This window comes from Alternaria ventricosa (assembly GCF_023758065.1).
Source record: "Alternaria ventricosa strain BMP 2768 chromosome Unknown scaffold_2, whole genome shotgun sequence".
Taxonomy (NCBI): Eukaryota; Fungi; Ascomycota; class Dothideomycetes; order Pleosporales; family Pleosporaceae; genus Alternaria; species Alternaria ventricosa.
The window spans coordinates 310443-332843 of record NW_026055682.1 but is presented as its reverse complement, the minus strand read 5'-3'; the positions used below and the strand labels follow the sequence as shown (position 1 = coordinate 332843).

The following is a 22401-nucleotide window of genomic DNA, read 5'->3' as shown; positions in this document are numbered from 1 at the left end:
TGGAACGCACGGCATGCAGCGGTAAGATGCGATGCGACATTCCTGCTTGCGCTACGACAACGGAACGGAGTCTCATTTCGCAATCTACCCAGATATCATCTGATCCATAGCGACATCGGGACGGATGCTAATTGCTTCACTTCACTCCCATTGGCGCGGAGTCTTCCTTGAACCGCTGATTCAGCTTCGCTGCCCGGGCAGAAAAGATCCGTAGTATGTCCTTGCAAGCACACTACGAGTTGCTTTTCCAAGGTTGCTGCACGCCATTGTGCGTCTTGCAGCGGCATACCTCAGCACGGCTTGAATTTCGGGACGTCGTGTGGCTGGCATGTGCATGCACCGTTGCACCGGACGCGCGCGCCGTCGCTGCGCAAGGCTGCAAACGTCCAGCGTTGCACTTGAAAAAGGTCTTGTGATCCTGGTCTTTGACGGTTCGTGGTATCAATCGTGACGACGCCTTTTGCTTTTGAGCCTTGCGTTGTCGAGAACGCCTGACCCAATCATATCCGGCATGGTCAACTCGATCCTCGCGTACTTCAAAAGCCGCGGCTGGGGATGCGCATCGCGATCGCAAAGGCTGCAGTTGGGAATAGGGAATCGTATCCCGAGGCTTTCGTGATCATCATATTGCAGCCAGTAATTGCAGCCACGAACCAACCTTGCCGTCCAATCGCCACGCATATGTGGTGTCAAAAATAAGCAGAAATACATCGTAATCGTTCTTTGCGCTCGAATGCGAGTGGTGATCTACTGCAATCGGTGTGCCACAAGCGCAGCTCCGTTCCCTAGGATTCGGAAGCGCGGATCGCCTTCTCCCGTTCAGGGTCTCATCGATACACGCCAGTAAAGCCTCTGGATCCTTCACCTTCCTGGCTGTTATGCGCTGAGCCGAATCTTGTCCAAGCGATGGAGGTGCGGAAACGTTATGCTCTGATCGGTGTACTCCGAATAAGAATCTCTGCATCCGGATTATCGTTTCTGGATTAGCTGCTGCGAGTCGCCAGCCGAGTGATGTGGCTGTGTGCCGGGTCATGTAATCTACGCTGCATACCTAGGTATTCAGAGCCAAACACGACTTCACTCCTACACATGTCCTCGGGAATGCGATGCCGTCCATAGATCCTGCCTGGATGCTACCGGACGATCTTACTCTACTTTGAGTAATCCTTTGACAATGGTAGCATACGAGCAGGGTAATCATTGGACCATCGGCAAGATCGCCCGTCGAGTTCATGCACATATGGTAGCATTCGCTCTCTGGTATAGTTATTTCTTTTCGAGACTGACACTGGGTAGAGCAATAGTCTGTTGAGCCCAGATTGTAGCAAGCGTACATTCAGCTACAGGTGATGCGCATATTAACACATTCTAGATTCCAATCCTCCAGCTTCAAGTCTGACATCAAATTCGCTCTCGAATCCCGAAGCCAATCAACGCAAACCCACGAGAGGCGTCGTGTGTATATACCGATAAATCCACTACACCGTTCACGTCCAAAAAGCCAAGTTGCCAAATTCCTCCTCCTGCAAGTCGCTGTCGTCATCACGGTCTCGCCTATGCTATGCATCTCAATATTCTCAATTTAACCCCCCCTAGACCACCACCTACGCCAGATGTTTAATCCTTTTCCCGACCCTGCATCACCGTTACATTCTGCTGGGATTTCATTTCTGCTGGGATACATTCCGTCTCCCCGCCTGCACGCTTCCGCGGAGACTACAATCTGTGTACTCCTAGTTGCATTATATGCAGAACGGGACGAGGCTTGAACGTGGCAGAACTCTAGCGTCATGCAGAGACGGCTGATGCACGGTTCAGAGGGATGGAGGGTGGTGAGAGATGTAATAACGAAGTACCTTCGACACCCCGCTGGTCTCCTGTACTGAGCCAACTGATCTTTCAGCCTCAACTCCCAAGGTCACACCAAATATAAACACAGCCACATGCTTCTTACTCAGCAACTACTCTACAGCCCTCATACGCGATTCTGGTAACGCCACTTTAGATGTACTATTTCTCGCCCATCTCCACTTATCACAGTCGCTTTTATCCGTTTTACCAGGACTGCGAAGGCTGCGTTCCGACTTCCCTTTCTGATCATCATCATTCCCGCATCGTCTTTCTCTCTACAACAATTCAAGCCAGGAACCCGTTGTAGCCGCGCCCGCGGAGAAGCTCATAGTTTAGATATAATGAACACAGTACGTCACGGAAATCAGCGCCATTGGGTGTAGCATTCCTCCGTAGATGCGTAGTGATGACTTGCAGATAAGTTCCGCGTCGCTTACCACGCGAGGATATATAGCAATAACCACGACATCTCCTTCGGCATCTTCGGCATCTTCGGCATCTTCGGCAAAGCCACGCTACACATCCCCCCTTCCCGTCCATTTCCACTTAGCACATGAGCCCTTATCCGATGCACTAGGACCTGCAGTCACCTCATCCTTTTTTCCCTTTCCGTCGAAGATTCTACGTCAATCCCACATCAATGCAGGAGACTTCCGCTAGCTGAGCCGCGGAAATAACTTTTAGACACTGGGTATAACGCCTCGCGGGCACGAACTGCTCGATGAGGCGTTTTTTTCTTTCTTCTTCTTTTGCCTGCTTGACCACGTCGCTGGTGAGCATGCGGGCCAAGAGCGAGCGCAGGGCGCGTAGATAGGGCATAGACACGGGCGGACTTGGGACAGGGGGGATTCCTTGTAGAGGCTTTCACACGCAGCGTGGCTTGTCGAGCGAGTATAGACGGGACGTCGTACGGAGACTCAGTAGGGCTGTGGTGATGACTTGCAGATGTGTTCCGCGGCGTCGCTTAGCAAGCGAAGATGACATGTATGATGCCGAGTTTCTAGTGTCGCGTGCGTTGGATACATGCCTGTTCTTCAATCAGCTCAGCATGGGAGTTGAGGCTTTGCTGCGGAGCGTCTCTGAGCTGGATATATTGGGCTTGAGGAAAAGAAGTGCGACAGGATTTGCCGAGTGAATTGGTAGAGAAGTATATACTGACGGTATCTGCAACGATGGTTTATGGCTCTCAGCTAGATGTGCATATGGCATATTGCAGGGTACATGAGATATTTGATATGTTGCTTCGCGTTATGTCTCAAAGTTCCTTTGATATCGTACTATCTGGTGTGGTTGAAACTGCGCACTTAGACTCACAGTTCCTGTCTTCTTCATGTTACATCATACAGAGTCTTCACACTTCCTTCGCGGTGACTAGCTGAGAATCACATCAAAGCTGTAGCAATCACATTGGATACCAAAGTACTGTCTCAATAACTAGCCCGGATCAAGACTAGATCTCAGTCTGAGTCAAAGGCGCACTCCATTCTTGTTAACTAAGAAGCAGCCAGTGTGGTCCAGTCCAACAGCGAGGGGCTGAGCCCATCCCAACCTACGTGACATAACGTTTTGGAAACGGCAAACTCGATGAATTCAGAGAACGTGGTCCAGCTTAGAAGACCAAATATTCTGGTCTGTACTGCTAATTCGTTCATGACGCCCTGTGTCAACTTGTTTCATTCCTCAAAGATTAACTGAACATTACCGTATGGCTGTAACGCACGTCTTCATCTATTGTAAGATTTGAAAGAGAAACACAAACGACTTCTCACAACTTACCTCCGCTCACTTATGACACCAAGACCTCAGGAAGAAACCATTCGGTGAACACGCCAACGTCACAATCCTCACATCCACCCACACAAGATCTCCTTGCCCCCCACCTTACTACCACCATCCCTTCCACCGCACGACACCGTAACATACCACACCGCACCATCTCATACCGACTACCGTTTACCAATCTACACCATCACACATGTCACTCAACACCACCACTAAACCCAGAAAAGTCAAAAGACCAATAGCTTCTACAACGCCGAAGCGCGTACGTATCCATTTATACAAAAACCACTCAAACTATGCTCATTCTATTTACTCTTCTCATCATCCATTTCAATTCCAGTCTCGCAACGTAAACATGCCATGCCATAACGCTTCAATCAGCCTAAGCCAAGCAGGCCAGACAACGCACAGAAAGCAGACTTGAGGACAACCCACAAACGCCAGAGAAATGCAACTCGCTGCTAACAACCATGCCTTCAACCTTTTTCTGTTTCATCTCATCACCCCCAAATACGCGGAGTCATCACGGCTACGAAAACTCAACGCGACTGCCCCCCAACCTCGCCTGCTTAGCCTGCGCACGTTCCGCTCTCCTTCTCCTCCTGTTGGAATCATAATTACTCAAATCCGTCTCAGTCCCATACACAGGACTACTCAGCACCGTATCCGCCGCAGCAGGAATAGGAGGCGGAGGAGGAAAGTTAGCCTGATCAGGCGCTAGATGCTGTTGACCATTACCAAACATAGGTGGAGGGCCCGGCGGAGGCGGAGGAATAGTAGCTTCAGGCATACGCAAGGTGCTCGAGCTAGGCATGGGCATAGGCGGAGGGGGAGCGCCAGACTGTTGAGCCATTTCAGCGGCTTGAGCAGCTTCCATGGCTTCGGTTCTGCGCCAGCGGTCGCCGCCGACGCCGCTCATGGAACTTACGCTGCCGGCGCGGTTTTTGCGTTGGCGTTCTCGGCGGCGGGCTTCGCGTTCTGCGGCGGCTTCTTCTTCGTTGAGGCGGCGGAGGGTTACGTGGCGGCCGTCGTTGTGCATCTTGACTTTGACGGATACGGGAGGGGAAGCTACGTCGTCTCTGCTGCCGCGGCGTTCCCGTTTGGTGGGCGATCCGGCGGAAGTGACTGTGGCTGCTGCTGCCGCACCGGCAGGTATTATGGGAGCGTCTCCGGTGCGGCGTCGGCTGTGGTGACGGCCTCCAGGTGAGTCGTAAGCTTCGGAACCAGAATCTGACAGGACGCTGTAGACACCGGCGCGAGGGGGGCGACTTGGGTTGGGTGTGACGGTAGAATCCATGGGCCGAGATGGGCGCTGCGCTACTGAGGGCGTGATACCGGTCATATCGCTCTCAGACAGAATGGTGGACGGCGGCCTATGGCCTCTCCTTGGAGGTGCCCCATCTCCGGTGTACTTCTTGCGGCGTTGGCTGTTCATGCGGGCGACCCGTTCCTCTTCCAGATCTTGTTGTCTCATCTCTTCCACGCGGTCGTCTTCCTTCTTTTTGCTGCGTTTGCTAAGAGAATGCTTCAGGAAACCGACGACTCCCATCGTAGCAACACCCTCCTTTAGTCCATACTGCCGATCATGAGGCCTCATCTCAGTTTCTTCGCTGAGGCTTGTCCGGCTATCAAAAGAGTCAATGGAAGTAACACTTCCAGTTGGGCGGTGACCAGGTCGCATAGCACTTCCAGACAAAGCCGATGCTTGTGGGTTGTCTCGACGCCAGTCGTTTCGACGGTTTGCTGGAGATTCGGGTGCCCTTCCTTCTTCGAGCCTGGAGATATCGGTCTGAGTGACTTCGGATGGTCCCAATGGGCGGCTGTAACTGAAGTCGCTCCCTGTCTCGGTCGGAGGATGCTTTGGTTTGCGATTGAATAGTTTCTTGACGGCGAAAATACCTCCAGCTGCGGCCCCGACTCCTAGGAGTTTGTCCTTCCATGTGGAACCTTTGTTGCGATCAGCACCGTATTTCTCATCGCTCAAGTACGATTCAGTGAACTCAGAGTCGGCGACACGAGAGCGGGAATCACGGCGGGACCGAGAGTCGGGTCGAGAACTCAGGACTGTGCCACCGTGCCTGCTGCGGGTGCGGCTTCGAGATCTTCTTGACCCCAGCGCGGCTAATCCTGCACCGGCTGCTCCCGCTGCTGCGAGCTTGCCAGCGCCAGGGCCTCTGCTCGTGCGTCGACTTATCCTGGTACTGTATGAGCGGTCGGTGATGTATGTGCTACGGTCATCAAAGTCCATCTCGGGCTGGGTCCTGTAGGAGAGGACGAAGTAGAGGATCACTAGGATGAAAGTCCACACTGCGAAAAGGATGAACAAGGCCAGTGGTGATCCGTATAGTGTCAGGCCAAGTGGGATCTGAGCAAGTCCAAGCAGTGCAATAGTGCGGCCTAGCCATTGATGAACCTATAAATGTTAGTCTTCGCCATACTTGCGCATGTTGTTCACTTACCATAAGCTTAAGAGGGATCTTGAATCGCTCCTTGCCCTTTTCAAGTTTATGGATGAGAGCGCCACCAAGGAATTGGACCATCACAAGAGTGTATAGCGCAACGCCGATGCCGTGGTGAGGGTTGGTCAGAGACCTCTCGAGTCCAACAGCTTGGAAGCTGCAGACGATGGCGGCAGTCGAAAGAAGCACTGCTGCTACCTGCAACCAGATGTGGACTCGCAGGGCGGTTCGTGGGTTGCGATGGTAGAAGCGAGCCATGAAGACAGCTGCCGGTATTACGAATAGGAAGGCAATGACTGCCAGTACGCCGTGGGCTGTGATGAGAGCCTTGTAGCTGGCCATGCTGCGGAAGCGATTGCCCATGCCTGACTAGTCAGTCTTTGTAGTCTTTTTCAACGGCGAAGATACTTACCATTCAACCGCATCGTCTCAAAGTTCGGGGCTTGCAAGTTGGGCAGCAGAAAAGTGTTGCGCTGCGAGTCCCATGTGCCATCTCCCACATGCATCGTGGCCGAGTCGTAGACGCTCGACCCGGGGTCCGAGAGTTGGTTCGACATTATCGCAATAATGTTCCGTTTCGCGCTCAATGGCCAATTCCTTCAGAAGCAGTCGTAAGGTAGATGCGTAAGTCGTTAAACACACCAGGCTGACAGACGAGGTAACGACAGAAAACCGGATTCTCGCTAACAACGCAGGCAAGCAACAATACGTGGAAACAGAGAGTCGTAACGTCGTGACAGGCGTAAGAATGGCGGAAGTAGGCCGGGACGGTGGTGTAGTCGTGTAGAGCGTGTCCGGTTGGACAGCTCGCGGTGGTGGGGGAACGTCAGCTCCTGGCGCCGTGCAATGGACGTCGTTGGGAAGAAGCGGTTTCCGTGACTGCAGGGAGCGAAAGTCTTCTCTTCGGTGCTGCAGCTGCAGATGTCACGAAAGGATGGAATCGGTAGCCAGCTCAGTTAGCTCGTCGAGGGCTCCACCAGCCGCATGTTTATGGGTGGAATGGCCTGGCAACGTAATCGATAGGTTGAAGGGCGGTGAGTGGCTGGGGCCGGCCAACCACAGCCCGCCGTACCCCTGCACCCAGCCGCCCAGATTCTAAAACAACTCGAATTTCTGGTTTCCGAGGCCGATTGATTAGCTCGGCACGCTGCTCTTGGGCGCGCATGCGCTGGCAGTGAGGCGAACCGTCGCTAGGCCTTAGGGGACATGTTCAAGCACCGTGTTCGCAGCTGCATTGCCACGAATTAGAATACGGATTACCACGAGTCGATTGCGCAGAGAAAAAGTCGTTTCAAGCAGTGGTATCTCGAGTCCATAACGCCGTAACAAGCCCAACACACGCTCACCGCAAGGACGTCATCCCTCAACATCCAACATGTCCCTTAGCGCCTTTTCAGACGCTCGGAGCCATCTACCTCTCTCTTCTAGTTCATCTCCGATTCCACCGCCCTCTTCCTTCCGTCTCCGGGCCTCTCTAGCTGCCGCGACGGTTCCCTGTTTCTGCGTCTCCAGCGGCCTCAGCTCGCGCTCCAGCTTCTCCAAGTCTCTGGTTCGGTTCGGGATGGTAGCCTGCAGACTTGCGATCTGCGCATTCAGGGCTGCGAGCTCCGCCTCCCGTTCGCTGAGCACTCGCTGAGTTTCTGGAAGAGGGAGAGACAGCTCAGGGTTTGTCGAGACTGGTGTTTGCTCGTGCTTCAACTGCTCAATGGTAGCTTCTAGGCCTGCAATCTCAGCCGGAAGTGACTCAAGCTGTTGCGTGCGTAGTTGGAGACCCTCATAGCGCAGTGCGAGCTCTTTCCCCTTGTCCTCCAACTGCTTCAGGATCTCGGCTACCTCCAACTTGCGCTCCTTGAGCTCTGCCTTGAGGCCCAATATCTCCTTCTCCTTCTCGTCGTTCTCGTGAGCGTCGACCAGGCGGGGTGGGTTCTCCGTTATGCTGCGCAGGAACTTCTCCTTGGTGACCTGCTCGACGTAGCTGAAGCGTAGCTTGCTGAAGAGTTCCTGCAACAATGTTAGGCCTGTATCTCTCTCATGACATTTTGAAGACGCATACTTTGTAATGCAATAGATCGGCCTCGAGGGCAGCCGGATGAGTGTCGCCATTCTGCTCGCTGTCTTCCGACGCCGCCGAGTTGCGCTTCTTCGCGGCCTGTGGGAGATCCTTTGGCGATAGTGTTTCTGCAATAGCGAGGAGCTTGAGTGACTTTGACTGCTGCAACTGTTCCAACACTGCAGCTGGTGTTGGCGCCGCCGATTTCCGCTTGGGTCCCATTGTGTCTGTTGTAAATGAATTGGAGGATTGAATGTTTGTTTGGGATCGCGAATGCCCGCGTAGGGCTGAGTTCCCCGCGGCGACTACCGCATGCAGCTAGCACGGCCCGCCGCGTGGAATGATTTCACATGGCCGCCCGGGATCTCAAGGTCAGACTTCTGCGACCCTTCCTCTCCACCCCAACAACAGTCGCCCACCATGGCGAGGGACTTGAATGACGACGCGTACATCGCAGAGCTGCTGAAAGAGGATGCAAAGAAGGCGACCAAGACATACGAGCTCGTTGGCATCGATGCCTTCAACCCGAGGTGCGTCATGAGCCTCCGTACACGCTGTGCAGTCGCATGAGCGTTGAAAGTACATGAGCACTCCATTATGAGACTGCTCGTACTAATATGCTATAGGATGAAGTCTCGCGCACCTAGACCGAACAAGGGCTTCCTGCAACACCTTATCCGACAGACTGACAGCCACAACTCTGCGCTCCTTGCCAAAGAGGCCGCCGAGTCTCGCGCCCGACTCAGGATGATGGATCGAGAAAAAAGACAGGCGGCCGGACAAGGGGACGCACGGGCGCCAAGCCGATGCGATGTCGAAAGCGCAGGCAACCAGGGACGGTTGGCGCCATCAGAAAGCGACATCGACCGATACGAAGCAGAATCAAGCAAACGACAAGGTCGCGGCAATAATGAGGATAGGCATAAGAGGAGGCGCGGAGAAAGAGAGGAAGATAGTTCGACGACCCCGATATCCCGCCGGCATCGAGACCGAAGCAGAGACGGACACCGGCACAAGAGGCGACACGATAGTGAGGAGGAAGACCATTCCAAACGGAAACGGAGACGATCCAAGTCCCCACGTGACAGATCGCGTAAAGACAAATACGGCAAAGAGCAAGAACGCTACAAGCCCCGGGGAAGAGACCACAAGGACCGCGAGCACGCAGAGCGCACATCCCACCGCCGAACATCTTCACGGTCACGGTCACGATCACCCCATTCCCCAAAGCACACAAAACACAGCCGACACCGAGACCGGACTCGCTCCCGAAGCCCAAAACGCAAACCCACCACCACCAAACCACCCAAACCCAGCCGCCACACCGCCAAACGCTCCCCCTCCCCAGCATCCTCCTCCTCCGATCCCCTCGAAGCCATCGTCGGCCCCCTCCCTCCCCCGCGCTCACCGCCCCTCCGCTCCAAAGGCCGCAACGCGTACAAACCGCAAAACGGCGGCATCGAATCGCGCTTCTCCTCCACCTACGATCCCACCACAGACGTGCGCCCGGCATCCGACGTAGAAGACGACTGGGGCGACGCACTAGAAGCACTGCGCGACCGTGCGCGCTGGCAGCAACAAGGCGCCGATCGACTCAAGCAAGCCGGGTTTACGGATGATCAGGTGAGGAAGTGGGAGAGAGGGGGGGATGTAATGGGAATGGGGGAGGAGGATGTGGTGTGGAGGAAGAAGGGGGAGGGGCGGGAGTGGGATAGAGGGAAGGTTGTTGATGAGGAGGGGGATGTGGAGGTTAGGGCAGATTTTGGGAGGTTGAAGTGATGATATGGTTGAATTAATTTTGCAGGAAGAAGATAATCGGTATTCTGAGATAGGATACATTGTCTTTCGCATTCCACATCTCTTTCCTACTTCAATCATTACTACCCTCACACCTCCTCCCCCTCTTCATCCTCCCCCTCTTCATCCTCCCCCTCTTCATCCTCCCCCTCCTCCTCCCCACCCAATCCACCCAATCTACCCAATCTACCCCACCCAATCCACTCCACTCACTCCCAACCCACTCATCCAACTCACTCCCAATGCCTCCCCACCAACCCCACCTCCCTCCCATCCACATCTCCCCCCTCATAACTCGCACTATCCGAACCCCTATCCGAATCCGTATCCGGAAAACTCAAATCACTCCGTAGAGTCTCGACGTCTGCTTTGTCGCCTACGACTGTTGTGTCGTCGTCGCCGAAGGAGTAGCGTGGGTTGCGGGGGGTGGGGCGTAGGGGAGGGGGACGCGAGCTTTCGCCGTTATGGTTTCTATTGTTGTTTCTGTTGTTGTTGGTGGTGGTGGGGTTGTAGTTGGAGGTGTGAGTGTTGGGATTGCGTTGGGAGATCGGAATGGGGATTTTGGGTGGTGGCGGTGGTGGCGGCGGTGGTACAGGGCGCCCAGCGTACGTATCCGGATAACGATGATGAACACCCTGGGGTGAACGAGGCATCACATCCAATTCCACCGGATACGTCGGATACCCTGCCATACCGTTATGACTCGTATCCGGCATGCGAGCCGGTGTATTAGCCAACTCAACCACCCTCCTCCTCTCCCCATCCTCTCTTTCCCTTTCTCTTTCCCTTTCTCTTTCCCTTTCCCCCCTACCCCCCTGACCAGCCCCCACCCGCTCAATATCCTCATTCGAGCTCGAGAACCCGGACCACAACCTCGGTATCGGGTGCCCTATCCCATCATTCCCATCATTCCCATTTCTTTCTAGAACAGCATCCAGGGGGCTACTGATAGTAAGCTGCTTCTCTGCTTGCTCCTCCTCCGGCGTTCCGCTTGTGGAGTCTAGGAAATTTCCTTTTGTAGGGGTCCTAATAATGAAGGTTGCTATGAATATGAGGGCGACGGAGCCGAGTAAGGCGCTGATGGCGAGAGATGCGGGTTCGATGCTGGGCTTGTGTGAGGAGGGGAGGAGGTTGGGAGGGGGCGCGAGCCAGAGAGTGGGTAGTGGGTTGGGTGTTGTTGAGGACATGGTGAAGATTGGAATACTGTTAGTGCTATACAATAGGAGAAGGGAAGTGAGTCTGTCTGCGGTGTTGGCGGTTATGCGAAATGAGGATATAGGAGTATGTACTTGGCAATCGATTGTTACAAACGCCCTTTATCGGCACTTCACATCTGCATCTCTGGCACGGTGTTGCCTGTGAATCTCCACTGACAATCAGAAAAACGGAGATGAAGACACGCTGGAGAATAGATCGTCCCAGTCGGCTAAATCGAGCTGTATCGCGTCGGTGACTTGCGAAGGAGGATGGTGCTCCTGAATGACGCCCGAGGGTGTGTCTTGGAATGTCTCCAGCGCGGACTCCTTATCCACACCTTTTGAGTTTCCTTCGCGCATGCTCTCAACATCTCGATACCTCGCCACAATGTGCATCAAAGATTCATATAATCTCGCTGCTGCTAGCGAATCTTCTCTCGCATCCGCTATCATCTGCAGTCCTTTCGCCAGATCGTTATCTTGTTGTAGCTCGACTTGCAGTTCGCTAGATCTGTTGAGGCAAGCATCCATGAGTAACGCGATAGTGGCAATGAAGATACTGTACAGACCAGCTGGAGGGCGTTGGGGGCGGTGCGCAAAAGGGTGACGTGACTGTAAGAGTTTCGTTTCGAGGTATATGAGTTGGCGGGCTGAGTATAGACAAGCCGTGCGGGAAGACGGGCTTGTTGAGATGGTCATGGATGCGGATGGACGGGTGAGGGAGGTGAGGTGTAGTTTGCAGCGTTGAGTGTGGATGAGTGTGTTGAGGAAGTAGGCTTGGATGAGGGTGTGGTTTGGCTTTTCGGAGGAAAAGGTACTGTCGTAGTAGTCCAGTAGGAAGAAAGCGGGTGTCTCGTGCATCATGTCTACGAGTTGTTTGTCCATTGCCATGAGATGAACGTCGCGTTTGAACGGATCCGACGTGATTTGATCGACGAAGTTGCGTGAGATCTCTGCTAGACGGATGCGCTGGAGGAAGTATGACATGTCTGTGTGCTGGGAGAGCGGCAGAGATGGTTGGGGCCCGACGGCAAGAAGATCTACGTCGTTTATGTTTAGGGGCTTATTTACGTTCATATGAAGAGGACTGGATTGGTATACGCTTTCGCTAGGACCGCCGTATCTTGCTGCAAGAAGCCTGCGCAAAGCTGTCAGTCTACTTTGTATCATCAATGTATCAAGTCTTCTCAGTTCAACGTACCAGTCCGTAGCAGTCAGATACCACCAAACACGACGGCCAACCTCTGCTTTGAGCGTCCCTGCCCCATCGACATTAGATACATGATCGATCTGATGGAGACCCATTTCCCGACCCAGCAACAAGCCAGTCGATATCAAGGAGCGATATCGTAGAGAGACACCCTCTATATTACACATGACGTATGATAGAATGATGATGCCTTGTATAGCCTCAAAAGCCAGCGAATGTCCCTCTTGCAAAGTCTCAAGCACCGTGTATGTCGCCTTGACCCAGATAGATGTCTGAGAGCGCGCTTGGGTCGAGGACATAAATAGGGGGCGTTCTCTGTTCAGCCCGTCTGGTACACTCCATACATGTGTTGTGTGAGCGATGATGCTTAGTAATAAAGCAACTTTGCTGAGATTGGTAGGCTCACAACTTTCAATCGAGCGGTAGATTTCGTCGAGAATCGCTGGCAGTGAGGGATCGTGCGTTACGTGTTGAATATAGTTGAGCTCAGTAATGTAGACTTCCAGAAGCGTCGTGGCTTCTTCCTTTAGTGGTAGCCATATACATGGTATTAGTCTACCGAGTTGCCTTGTGTAGCTCAGTGTTGATGGTATTGTGCGGATCTGGCCAATCTTGAAAGTGATGTGGTTTGTCGCGGACAGTTCGAAAGAGCTCTGACTCATGGAGACGCCTTCGAGGTGTTCTACCATGTCTCTCGTTTTCTGGATCTCGGAAGGCTGGTACCTCTCAGTTTCGTCTGGAGCGGTTCCAGAAACGAAGGCAGTTCGGACACTTCCTCTGTCATCATTGCCCGCCTGCGGAGGAAAGGTAGTCTCTCGTATGATACGTTCTTCGAGCTCCTGCACACGATACTGAAGCGCATCTATCTCAGCCTGCATGTCGAGTTTTCCGGTTGAAGATGAAGGTGTCTGGACGCTCTCATGTAGCTGTTGCTGTGTGAGCGAAGTCCCGATCGAGACGGGGGTTTGAAGGCCTCGAGCTTCGCGTGCCGCCGGCGTAGGATCAAATTGACACGTCTTTCCTCGTGACCTGCAACTTGTGCATGGCAGCGGTCGATTGCAGCGAATCTTGCGCGACCGGCAGAAGTTACAGGAGTATTGTCCTTTGCGATTGGAACGCTCTCGCTCGCCCGAAGCTGGCATAATGGTTCTCTGAACCCTAGTAGACAGTCGAAATGAGAGAACAGTGGCAAAGGAGTCAATAAGGTGCTTTCTAGACTGGACAATAAGATGGTCGTGTCACAGGAGGCCTGCCTTTAGGTGAGTGCCAAGCATTTCGCGGGTATTCCGCGGAATACCCGTCGACGGAGAAGCGATGCTGACAGCATGTTCCTACCTGGGTGCTACGCCACATGGTTACAGAGTCGATCATAAGCTCACAGGATTCAGGAAGAAGGGGATCTGAAACGAATTGACCCTGCAGACGGCAAGGATTTCATAGGAGCGTACTTTCCAGTGCACTAGGAGGGTGGCGCTTTCGGATGTTGATCGTACGGGCCTGCTATCCTTCTCTCTGAGATATGGATGAGCCGATCAGGAGTTGCAAGGAACACGGGTAGCAGATCCAAGGCTGCTGGAACTCATATAGTGACAGAACAGATAGTTGGTATTGGTGATGCGATGCGAAAGTATGTAGGCGAGCAGGGACTGGAAAGGCCAGAGGCGAGCGTTAGAGCCGACGCTCGCATCAGTCAGGCTCGCCAAGACGCAGCTACTATCTGACTCGCATCCAAAATAATTCCATCCTCCACTTCCACCACATCTTCCCCTCCACCACAACACCAATGTAACCGATGTCATTCATCCCCCGCCATGCCTTCCCGCAAATCCCATCGCTGCCCCGGTCTTACTTCCTGGGCCACCACAAAGCTGGCCTGGCGAAGATGAAATCGCTCCTCTCCTCCATCGACCTAGTAATCGAATGTCGCGACTACCGTGTCCCGCTCACCTCGCGCAACCCTTTATTCGAAGATGCGCTAGAAGGAAAAGAGCGAGTTATTGTGTACACGAAGAGGGATCTGGGTGGAGGATCGCGCGATAACCGGAACGAAGATGTCATTGCGAAATGGCATCACCCTACTACGACGATGTTTGTGCGGAACGGGAAAGAAGGCGAGGGCGAGATTAGCGGACGGAAGAGCGTGATCAAGCTCCTGGACATCCTGCGCGAACACGCGCAGAAGAGGTGGAAGCTAGTCGGCCACCGCGTCATGGTAGTCGGCATGCCCAATGTGGGTAAATCCACGCTCCTCAACGCCCTTCGCGCACAAGGAATCGGTCGAGGCAAAGTCGCAGCCACGGGCGCACAACCGGGTGTAACGCGCAAAGTGAGCAGCAGCGGCGTGAAGATCATACCGAGCGAAGACGACATGGAAGCAGCGGAGGCCGCGGCGAAGAAGAAGCTGCAAGGTGTTGGAGGAGGTGTTTATCTACTCGACACACCCGGTGTCTTCATCCCATACGTCCCCGACGCAGAAGCCATGATGAAACTAGCGCTCTGCGGCTCCGTCAAGGATACTATCATTGCGCCTGTTATGCTCGCGGATTACCTCCTCTACCACCTGAACCTCCAGTCGCCGTCGCTATACTCCGAATACGCGTCGCCCACCAACGACATCATCGAGCTCCTTACTGAGATCGCGAAGAAGACTGGTAGACTGGGCAAGGGTGGGGTTATTGACACAGAAGCGACGTCGCTGTGGATGATTCAGAAGTGGAGGCAAGGCAATATGGGACGTTTTCTGTTGGACGAGGTGGACGAGAAGAGTTTGGTAAAGGCGAAGATTGATGAGGAGGGGCTTACGCCTAGTTTTAATCAAGCGAGGAAGGCGGAGCGGGAGCGGAGGAGGGAGAGGAATAAGGCGAGGGGGGAGAAGTAGGATGGTGAGGCGGAGTGTCGGTGGGCATGTGGCACGGGTTGCGCAAGGCGTCTAGTACGAATGTTTAATGTGACCACGGCCTATCGAATCACGGCTTCGAAGGGATGCCCGCCATACTCATGCTCTGCAATCGTTCTCTACCGCATCCAGGATAAAAGACGGTACAGTTGGCCTATAAGTTAGACCGAAGCCCTCATCTTACAACGCAATAAACCTAGCGAAGTCACCAATTTCTCCTTGGAATCTTTGTTTCCCACCGTGCAAACAGATCTGGGAGTAACATATTATCTTCTTACACAACTCCATCACCAAAACTTCCTCCTCACATGCCTTACCCCGCTCCAAATCCATCAAAAACCAGAACACGTAAAACAAATATATGAATCCGCTTAAACAGCCCCGACCGGACCACCCACATCAGTTCTACCAAGCATCCTATTATACGGCGGCGGCTCATCGTGATAAGGCGGCGGTTCCTCCGTATGAACAGCCAGTTCGTATAACCTCGGCGCAGCATCTAGTTCGTGGTATGCCAGCGGTCCCGGCCCAGCTTCGAATACATTGGGAGGTTCGGTTGGAGCAGCCTGCCAATCCGTAACCACCTGCACAGGCTGCGTACACGCAATACCAGACCACTCCCTATCCGCACATCGACCCGTAATCTCGATTTGAAGCTCGTATTCAAGGTTCAGGCCGTAGCTAGTGAAGCTAGGCGCGATGTTAACGTCTTTCGCAAGTTCGATATTCGCTACATCGAGCAGATTGAGGCCGTCGTAGAGAGGCTCGCCGTCACCTGTTTCGTACTTGTGGTCGCAGAGGACGATGGTGCGGCGATCGGTGTGATTGGTTACTCTACTGGGATGTTTGAAGAACGCTTCGTTGGGGAGGAAGACGTTGATCTTCGCGTTTAACTGCACTTTCAAACGCCGAATGAAGAGATCAGGTGGGGAAGGCAGCGATTCCGAGCGTTTGGTATGTTGCACGGTCACGATGGCTGGGAGGGGAGAACCGATAACCAGGATGCTGGGTGGAGTGGCGAGGACGTTGAATTGGACGTAAGGGATTTCTGCAAAGGACTCGATGCCGAAGAGGAGTTCTTTGTCGGCGAGTTTGTCTTTGAAGCGGCCGAGCTTGCTGGAGTTCTCGCCGTAGTTGGGGAGGAGTTTGCGGGTCCGGATTAGCTTCGCTGCGCTGCAGTGTTTGGGTAGTTTGGTGCCGAAGTTTAGGTCGGGTTGCAGGAGGGAGCGGTCGTAGGGGGGCGCTGGTGGCATGTAGGTGATTTCTTGTCGGACCCGCACCGGTGGTGTGCCCGGTAGATCGGACTCCATGTAGGCTTCTAGGTGATATACGACCCGTGGACTTGTGGGCGTGGGCCCGCTCAGCGTAGGTGGTAAAGGGAATCCTGGAGAATGCTGGAATCGGGGGTGGTTCCATTGGTCTCCTCTGCAGAGGTAGAGGTACGAAGTCAGTATATGTCTCACATGCACTTCGTACAGCCAGAACTTACGGATGAAGCCACACTCTACCAGCGGGAGGCGGTATTGTAGCATGATTTCCGAATGTGAAGGAGAAAGGCAGCTCGACTCTGGCGGGATCCCTCGCGTTGTTGGCGCGGAGGTGGAAGTCATCGGCTGCGATTTCGTGTATGTAAAGGAATTGCGAAAGTCCATAGAATTCGAGGTGCACGCTTCTTTGGTGGGCATCTTCAACGGCAGAGAAGCCTTTTAGACTTATGCTTATGCGTTTAGGTTGTGATGTGGGCACCACGACTAGCTGGCCTTGCACGCAGTCCCCGCTTGTGTAGGTCGGTGGCGGATTGAGCACTTCGATGTAGACGGGATTGTCTCTGCGATTAGTTCGGCTGCCGGTCGCAGCTATTGCTAATACCATGATCAGCTGACGGATGATGGACGACTGTATGATAAGAACAGGAGAATGATTGTGGTTATGGGAAACAATAGCATTGTATAAGGCTGCCCACGGGGTCAAGTATCGACGGCGATGTCGCTTCGGTGCCGCCCCTGTTCCTCGGGACCTGCCATACCAAGCCCTAGGGTGTCACGAGTTAGAGCCGAAGTTCCATCTTGGTATTCAAACCCGGGTTTGATTGTCCTGGACGCCGTATGGGCCTAAAGACCCGCGTATCAACACTGTTGGCTCAGCCTCAATGCTTCGATTAGTAATACTTGCGCGATCTCCCTCAAATCTCCGACTGTCAGGCCTGCCGTGGTGTTGCAGCTGTCTTGCGCGATGACGAGGCGCTTTGTGGTGATGCTCATTGGTGGTGTTGGCGGCCGGGGTCGTGCCGTCATCGATGGAGGGCGCGACTCACGACTCGCGACTTTTTGATCACCTAGCAGACGCAGACGACACCCGTCCCAACACCACCAACCATGTCGTCCAGCTACACCTGCACAGCCTGCTCCAAGGCCCTATTGAGGTCCTCGACCTCGCTGCTCCAGGTACACAGCCACGACCCCTTCCCCAAAGCAGATAATTGACTCTCGTAGCGAACGAATCGAGCGTCTCTGCGCCAAGCACGTCGAACAATCTCCACCACCTCACCCACCGCCTACCATGCCTCGCAATCGCTGTCAGCAGATGTCAGGCCCGAAGCCATCAAGAAGCCGCATCCCGCTGTTGCATCCGGCGTGACTGGCCTCGCCCAGAAGCTGCGCGAAAAGGCACCACTCATGACCGAGACGTACGTCGCATATGGCGCAACACGAGACCTGATCAAGGAATGCACAAAGCCCGGTGAATACAAGATACCCCAAGCGCTGCTAAAGCGGGGCGAGATACCCGTCGACGAGAACGGAGTGCATCTGGGCGAGGCCGAAGGGTGGTGGTATGACAGTGAGTACTGACAATGAGGCTACCCAGACCTTTCGCTAACACATTTTTGCACAGCCCTCGGACTCAAGCCAACCTTCTCGAATTGGGCCCAAATCACCTTCATCCACATGTACATGCTACAAGTCCGCTTCCGCATGTTCCCCCAGTCGCACGCGCCAGTCTGGATCCAGCACCTCACCAACCAAGCCTTCTACGCTGCCGAAGACAGACTAGTCATATGGCACAAGTTCAACGCCAATTCGCTGCGCCAGAAACACCTCAAGGATATGTTCTCGCAGTGGCGGGCGGTGCTGCTGTCGTACGACGAGGGGCTGATGAAGGGCGACGCTATGCTTGCGGCGGCTATCTGGCGTAATCTGCTCGGCGCAAAGGAGGATGTCGACTTTGAGAAGCTGGCCCAGATTGTGGGGTATATGCGGAGAGAGCTCAAGAGGCTGGATAGTGCTACGGATGATCAGGTCGCGGATGGGACGTGGACGTTCCGTGGTAGTCCTGGAGACGAGGCGCCTGTTGTTAAGGCGCCGAGTAGGATGATGGCGGCTGAGACTTCGAAGGCATGAGGAATGAACGGCATGAATGGGATGTAAGTGAAAAACTATGTATCAACAACATGTATATATCTTATGAGAGATGCGACATGGAAATACGCCTACTTACTTTCTTCCAGGCTTTATGCATGCCCCTGCATACTCAAGCTCAGCGCCTTCTGCAACTCTTCTTCGTCTTCATCCTCCCCAGCTGAGGCCCGACCTTTTCCTTTACTCTGATGATGCGCCTCCAAGAGACTTTGCTTCTTGACATACTCCATCACAATCTCTTCTTCCGTCTTTTCTTCTATCGTCTTCTCCCTTCGGTGCTGCGCCTCGTATTCACCTTGCGTTGTGCCTCCAAGATGACCGGCGTCATACGAGGGCGGTCTTTGGGCGCCTAGTAACCCATTACTCATTGTAGTTGCTGTTGCTTCGGATGTTCCCGCCCTCTCGCTATCGAGACCTTCCCATCCATTGTCTCCGTTCATCTGACGCTGTTCCTGGAGACTTTGCGCCATGGCTTGTTTCAGCAGTTTTTCATACTCCAGGGTCTCTATCGATAGTCGCTGCGCTTCGACTTCACTGGACGCCATCGCCTGGAGTAGTTCCTCATTGGAGTCTGCTTCAGCACCTCCGTGTGGTCCATTCTGTACTGACTGGTGGGTGGACCCGTTAGTCTCCGCCGCTCCGAGCGGTACTTCGGGTTCGGTATCCGTAGCATGCGTATTGTACTGCGAGGTGATTGTGACACTTTCGAGATCATGGATAAAAGCATCCGCAGACCGGACTGAATCCGCGGTAGACTCATCAACCGCCTTTCCCTTCCGCTGCGCATCCAAAACATCCTTCATCATCTCATCAAGCCCATCTTTCTTCTTCAAATACTTCTGAATCAACCCCCACCTCCCAACCACATCCTGCTTCTCCTCCTCCCCACTCTGCACCCACTCCTGATACCCCTGCGCCGTCCTACTCGTAACAATATACGTCTGCACACTACTTGCAAACCGCTTCTGCACCTCCTTATGCACCCCCTTCATCATATGACTCGGAATACCAAACAGCGCCGCCCCCGGCTTAGCTATGAAACCCCCAATCCCCTTTCCTACGCCCTTGAAAAATCCACTGGCGCCTTCTTTCCGAGCACCCTTCCAGGGCTGTGTGAAGAGACCGGTGACGCCGTCGTACCAGCCGAAACCAAATTCGCGGCCTATAGCTACCATGCCGGATTTTAGGTCGGAGACTTTTTCTTGGGGGCGCACGGTGGTGTCGTTCCAGAGCTTGGGCGCGTTGTGGAAGCCTTTCGTTATGCTGACGGAGAGTTCCATGGGGGATTGCACGCCGGCTTTTACAATGCGGCCGAAGCCTCTGCTTGTTCGTAGGCCAGTGGGACGTAGCATGTCGTTGTCTTTGCTAGAGCTGGATGCTACGCTGGGAGTCCGAGATGCCGAAGTGGGAAGGTTTGGAACGGTCTGCGAACGAGCAAGAGGTTTCCGCGCAATTGCACTTGGCTGGGAGTGTTGTTGTGAGCTTGATGAAGCGGAGCTCTCTCCTCTTAGTGACGACTCGCTTCTTTTTGCTGCGTTCCGTACTGCTGTGTCAGACTGCTGCCTACTAGGTCCAAAAGGAGCTTGAACAGCCTTAGCCGTCTCTGAAGGCATCTCAGCTATCCCCATACTCATGCTGCCCAACGTCCTAAGTATCCCCATACCGAATCCGGAGATAGGCTCCAGAGGACCCTCATCAGTCTCATATTCTTGCGCCCTAAAGAGTTTAAGGTCATGGAAATCCAGAAGATTGGCATTTGCCAGAGTGCACGCAGCGAAAGCGCTCAGTCTGATCTGAGTGCGCTTGATGCGCCACACGGCTACTCGAGATGGTGCAAGGGTGCAACGAAGTCGGTCGGGATCGAGATACTGGTGGAATGACTGGGCGCCCATATCGCTGCCGCGCTCCGTAGCGATCTTGCTTGCAAGATCTTTGGCACGCTCGAGACTTTCGGGCTTCAGGCAGAAGTTGATGGCATCTGCTAGTTTGTCCGCGGTGAGTTGCCGGTAAGGAATTGGATCGGGACCGGCGCCAGCCCGCGCAATCATTGCCCCCCAGAAGGGTTGGTCACCGAAAAACGGGATGACTAACGTGGGTCGGCCTGGAGTAAAGTCAAAATGTCAGCTTTAGTTTGTTGGATTGCTAAGTAAGCACACAACTCACCTGCTGCAATGCCTGCCGCTGTAGTCCCCGCGCCACCATGATGAACCACGCATTCGACGTGCTTGAAAAGCCAGTCATGTGGCACATTGCCTAACATGAAGACATTCTCAGGAACACGAAGTTCTTCCGCACCCATACCTCCCCAGCCCTTGGAAAGCAGTACACGTCTTCCGCCTGCAATCCTTTTCGTGGCCTCAAAGATAAGTTCCGTCATGGCGTTTGGATCGTCCAAAACGATGCTTCCGAATCCAATGTACACCGGCGGTGGTCCATCGTCAAGGAACTTTTGCAGCTCAGGCGTAGGGGTGTAATTAGAGGCCAGATTCAAGAAGTAGAAACCAGATATGGATATGTGAGAGCCCCAGTCCTTCGGTTTCGGAATAAGAGCTGGAGACCAGCAATACGTGTGAGGAACTTTGAGGCGCTGAAGCATTCCTGGAGCCCATATCATACTTATGGGCTCTAAGCCGAGGCACTTAGCGCGAAACCGGTTGATGATGTCGCCCAAGCCTTGCCATGAGAGGGCTTCGATCATAGCATAACTGATGTAGTTGGTGAGTTGAGTATCGGCGTTCGAAGACTGGATGTTCGCCAGAGGGTGGGGGAAGGCCTGGGTGGGAGAATATGGCATGGTGAACATGATATGAAGGGGTATTCCAAGCTTCTCTGCGCAATGAATATGTGCGAAGCTCGGTGGGTTGGCAATGATACAGTCCGCGACGAATGGAAAAGAAGTGGGGTCCTTTGCGGAGCGATCTGAATTGTCATCGTCGGTAATGCCGTCACCTGTCTCGTAGCACGATCTCCAGCAGCCTTGAATGTATTCCGCGACATCTCTTCTCCGGCGACCGACATCCCCGCTGGCCAGACTGCGGAAACCTGGCATCAATCCAGAATTCTTGACCATAAAAGCCATCAGCTGAGAAGGGTCGCCGCCGATGCTGAAGAACTCCAAGCCGTTCTCTTCTACAAACTTCTTGAAAGTAGGATGAGTTGCCAGACGTACACGATGGCCATAGGTCTCTTTCAAGACTTTTCCGAGAGCAACAAAGGGTTGCACGTCTCCGCGCAAGCCGACCACCTGGATGACCACATTTAGGGCTGGGGGTGGAACTCCCTCTTTACCTCCTAATGAAGGTGGGATGTATGCAGGAGGAGGCGGGCTGCTATCTTGAACACTCTGAACGTGTTCACGTAAGGCTGGAGTAAAGACTTGGGACAAACGACGGTTGAGCTGGTTGATTCGGATGTTGACACGGCCGTCTTCGGTGACGCTTGCGCTGGTGCCCAAGCCATCTTTTTCGTTGCGGATCTCGCCATAGATGTCGCCGGATGGAGGAGGCGGAATATCCTTGTCTGTCGCATCGGAAATTATGAGGTCAGTCGTTTGCAAAGGGGTGTCGTGTCGCGTTGATCGTGCGGTTTCAGTCTGGACGGCAGAAGCAGCAGCTTGTGCTTGTTGAAGCATTGCATGCTGCGCGTTGGTCTCCGATATAGAGGTTCCATCTTCTAGGTGATGTTGCGTGGTCATGGTGTCAAGAGGAGAGTATAGAGTGTACTATTCTGGCCGTCCCAGGTAGG

General features: G+C 53.8%; 8 protein-coding genes across 8 annotated transcripts; 3 read left to right on the top strand and 5 right to left on the bottom strand.

Annotated features, from left to right (window-relative positions):
• Positions 1-4162: 4162 nt before the first annotated feature.
• On the bottom strand, positions 4163-6649 carry J4E93_001142 (uncharacterized protein; the record flags this gene model as incomplete). The annotated part of the gene is made up of 3 exons (XM_049339094.1): positions 4163-6046; positions 6093-6457; positions 6505-6649. The coding sequence occupies 3 exons, from the start codon at positions 6647-6649 to the stop codon at positions 4163-4165; spliced, it is 2394 nt and encodes a 797-aa protein (XP_049203051.1).
• A 799-nt stretch (positions 6650-7448) lies between these two features.
• On the bottom strand, positions 7449-8364 carry J4E93_001141 (uncharacterized protein; the record flags this gene model as incomplete). Its single annotated transcript, XM_049339093.1, has 2 exons — positions 7449-8093; positions 8146-8364. The coding sequence occupies 2 exons, from the start codon at positions 8362-8364 to the stop codon at positions 7449-7451; spliced, it is 864 nt and encodes a 287-aa protein (XP_049203050.1).
• A 198-nt stretch (positions 8365-8562) lies between these two features.
• J4E93_001140 (uncharacterized protein) lies at positions 8563-9921 on the top strand (the record flags this gene model as incomplete). The annotated part of the gene is made up of 2 exons (XM_049339092.1): positions 8563-8672; positions 8769-9921. 2 exons carry the CDS (start codon positions 8563-8565, stop codon positions 9919-9921), a joined length of 1263 nt encoding a protein of 420 aa, XP_049203049.1.
• Positions 9922-11315: 1394 nt separating this feature from the next.
• Positions 11316-13487, bottom strand: J4E93_001139 (uncharacterized protein; the record flags this gene model as incomplete). The annotated part of the gene is made up of 1 exon (XM_049339091.1): positions 11316-13487. The coding sequence occupies one exon, from the start codon at positions 13485-13487 to the stop codon at positions 11316-11318; it is 2172 nt and encodes a 723-aa protein (XP_049203048.1).
• Positions 13488-14137: 650 nt separating this feature from the next.
• Positions 14138-15223, top strand: J4E93_001138 (uncharacterized protein; the record flags this gene model as incomplete). Its single annotated transcript, XM_049339090.1, has 1 exon — positions 14138-15223. The coding sequence occupies one exon, from the start codon at positions 14138-14140 to the stop codon at positions 15221-15223; it is 1086 nt and encodes a 361-aa protein (XP_049203047.1).
• Positions 15224-15612: 389 nt separating this feature from the next.
• J4E93_001137 (uncharacterized protein) lies at positions 15613-17113 on the bottom strand (the record flags this gene model as incomplete). The annotated part of the gene is made up of 2 exons (XM_049339089.1): positions 15613-16666; positions 16731-17113. 2 exons carry the CDS (start codon positions 17111-17113, stop codon positions 15613-15615), a joined length of 1437 nt encoding a protein of 478 aa, XP_049203046.1.
• A 503-nt stretch (positions 17114-17616) lies between these two features.
• On the top strand, positions 17617-18639 carry J4E93_001136 (uncharacterized protein; the record flags this gene model as incomplete). The annotated part of the gene is made up of 3 exons (XM_049339088.1): positions 17617-17685; positions 17734-18079; positions 18134-18639. The coding sequence occupies 3 exons, from the start codon at positions 17617-17619 to the stop codon at positions 18637-18639; spliced, it is 921 nt and encodes a 306-aa protein (XP_049203045.1).
• Positions 18640-18749: 110 nt separating this feature from the next.
• Positions 18750-22351, bottom strand: J4E93_001135 (uncharacterized protein; the record flags this gene model as incomplete). Its single annotated transcript, XM_049339087.1, has 2 exons — positions 18750-20758; positions 20821-22351. The coding sequence occupies 2 exons, from the start codon at positions 22349-22351 to the stop codon at positions 18750-18752; spliced, it is 3540 nt and encodes a 1179-aa protein (XP_049203044.1).
• Positions 22352-22401: the final 50 nt, after the last annotated feature.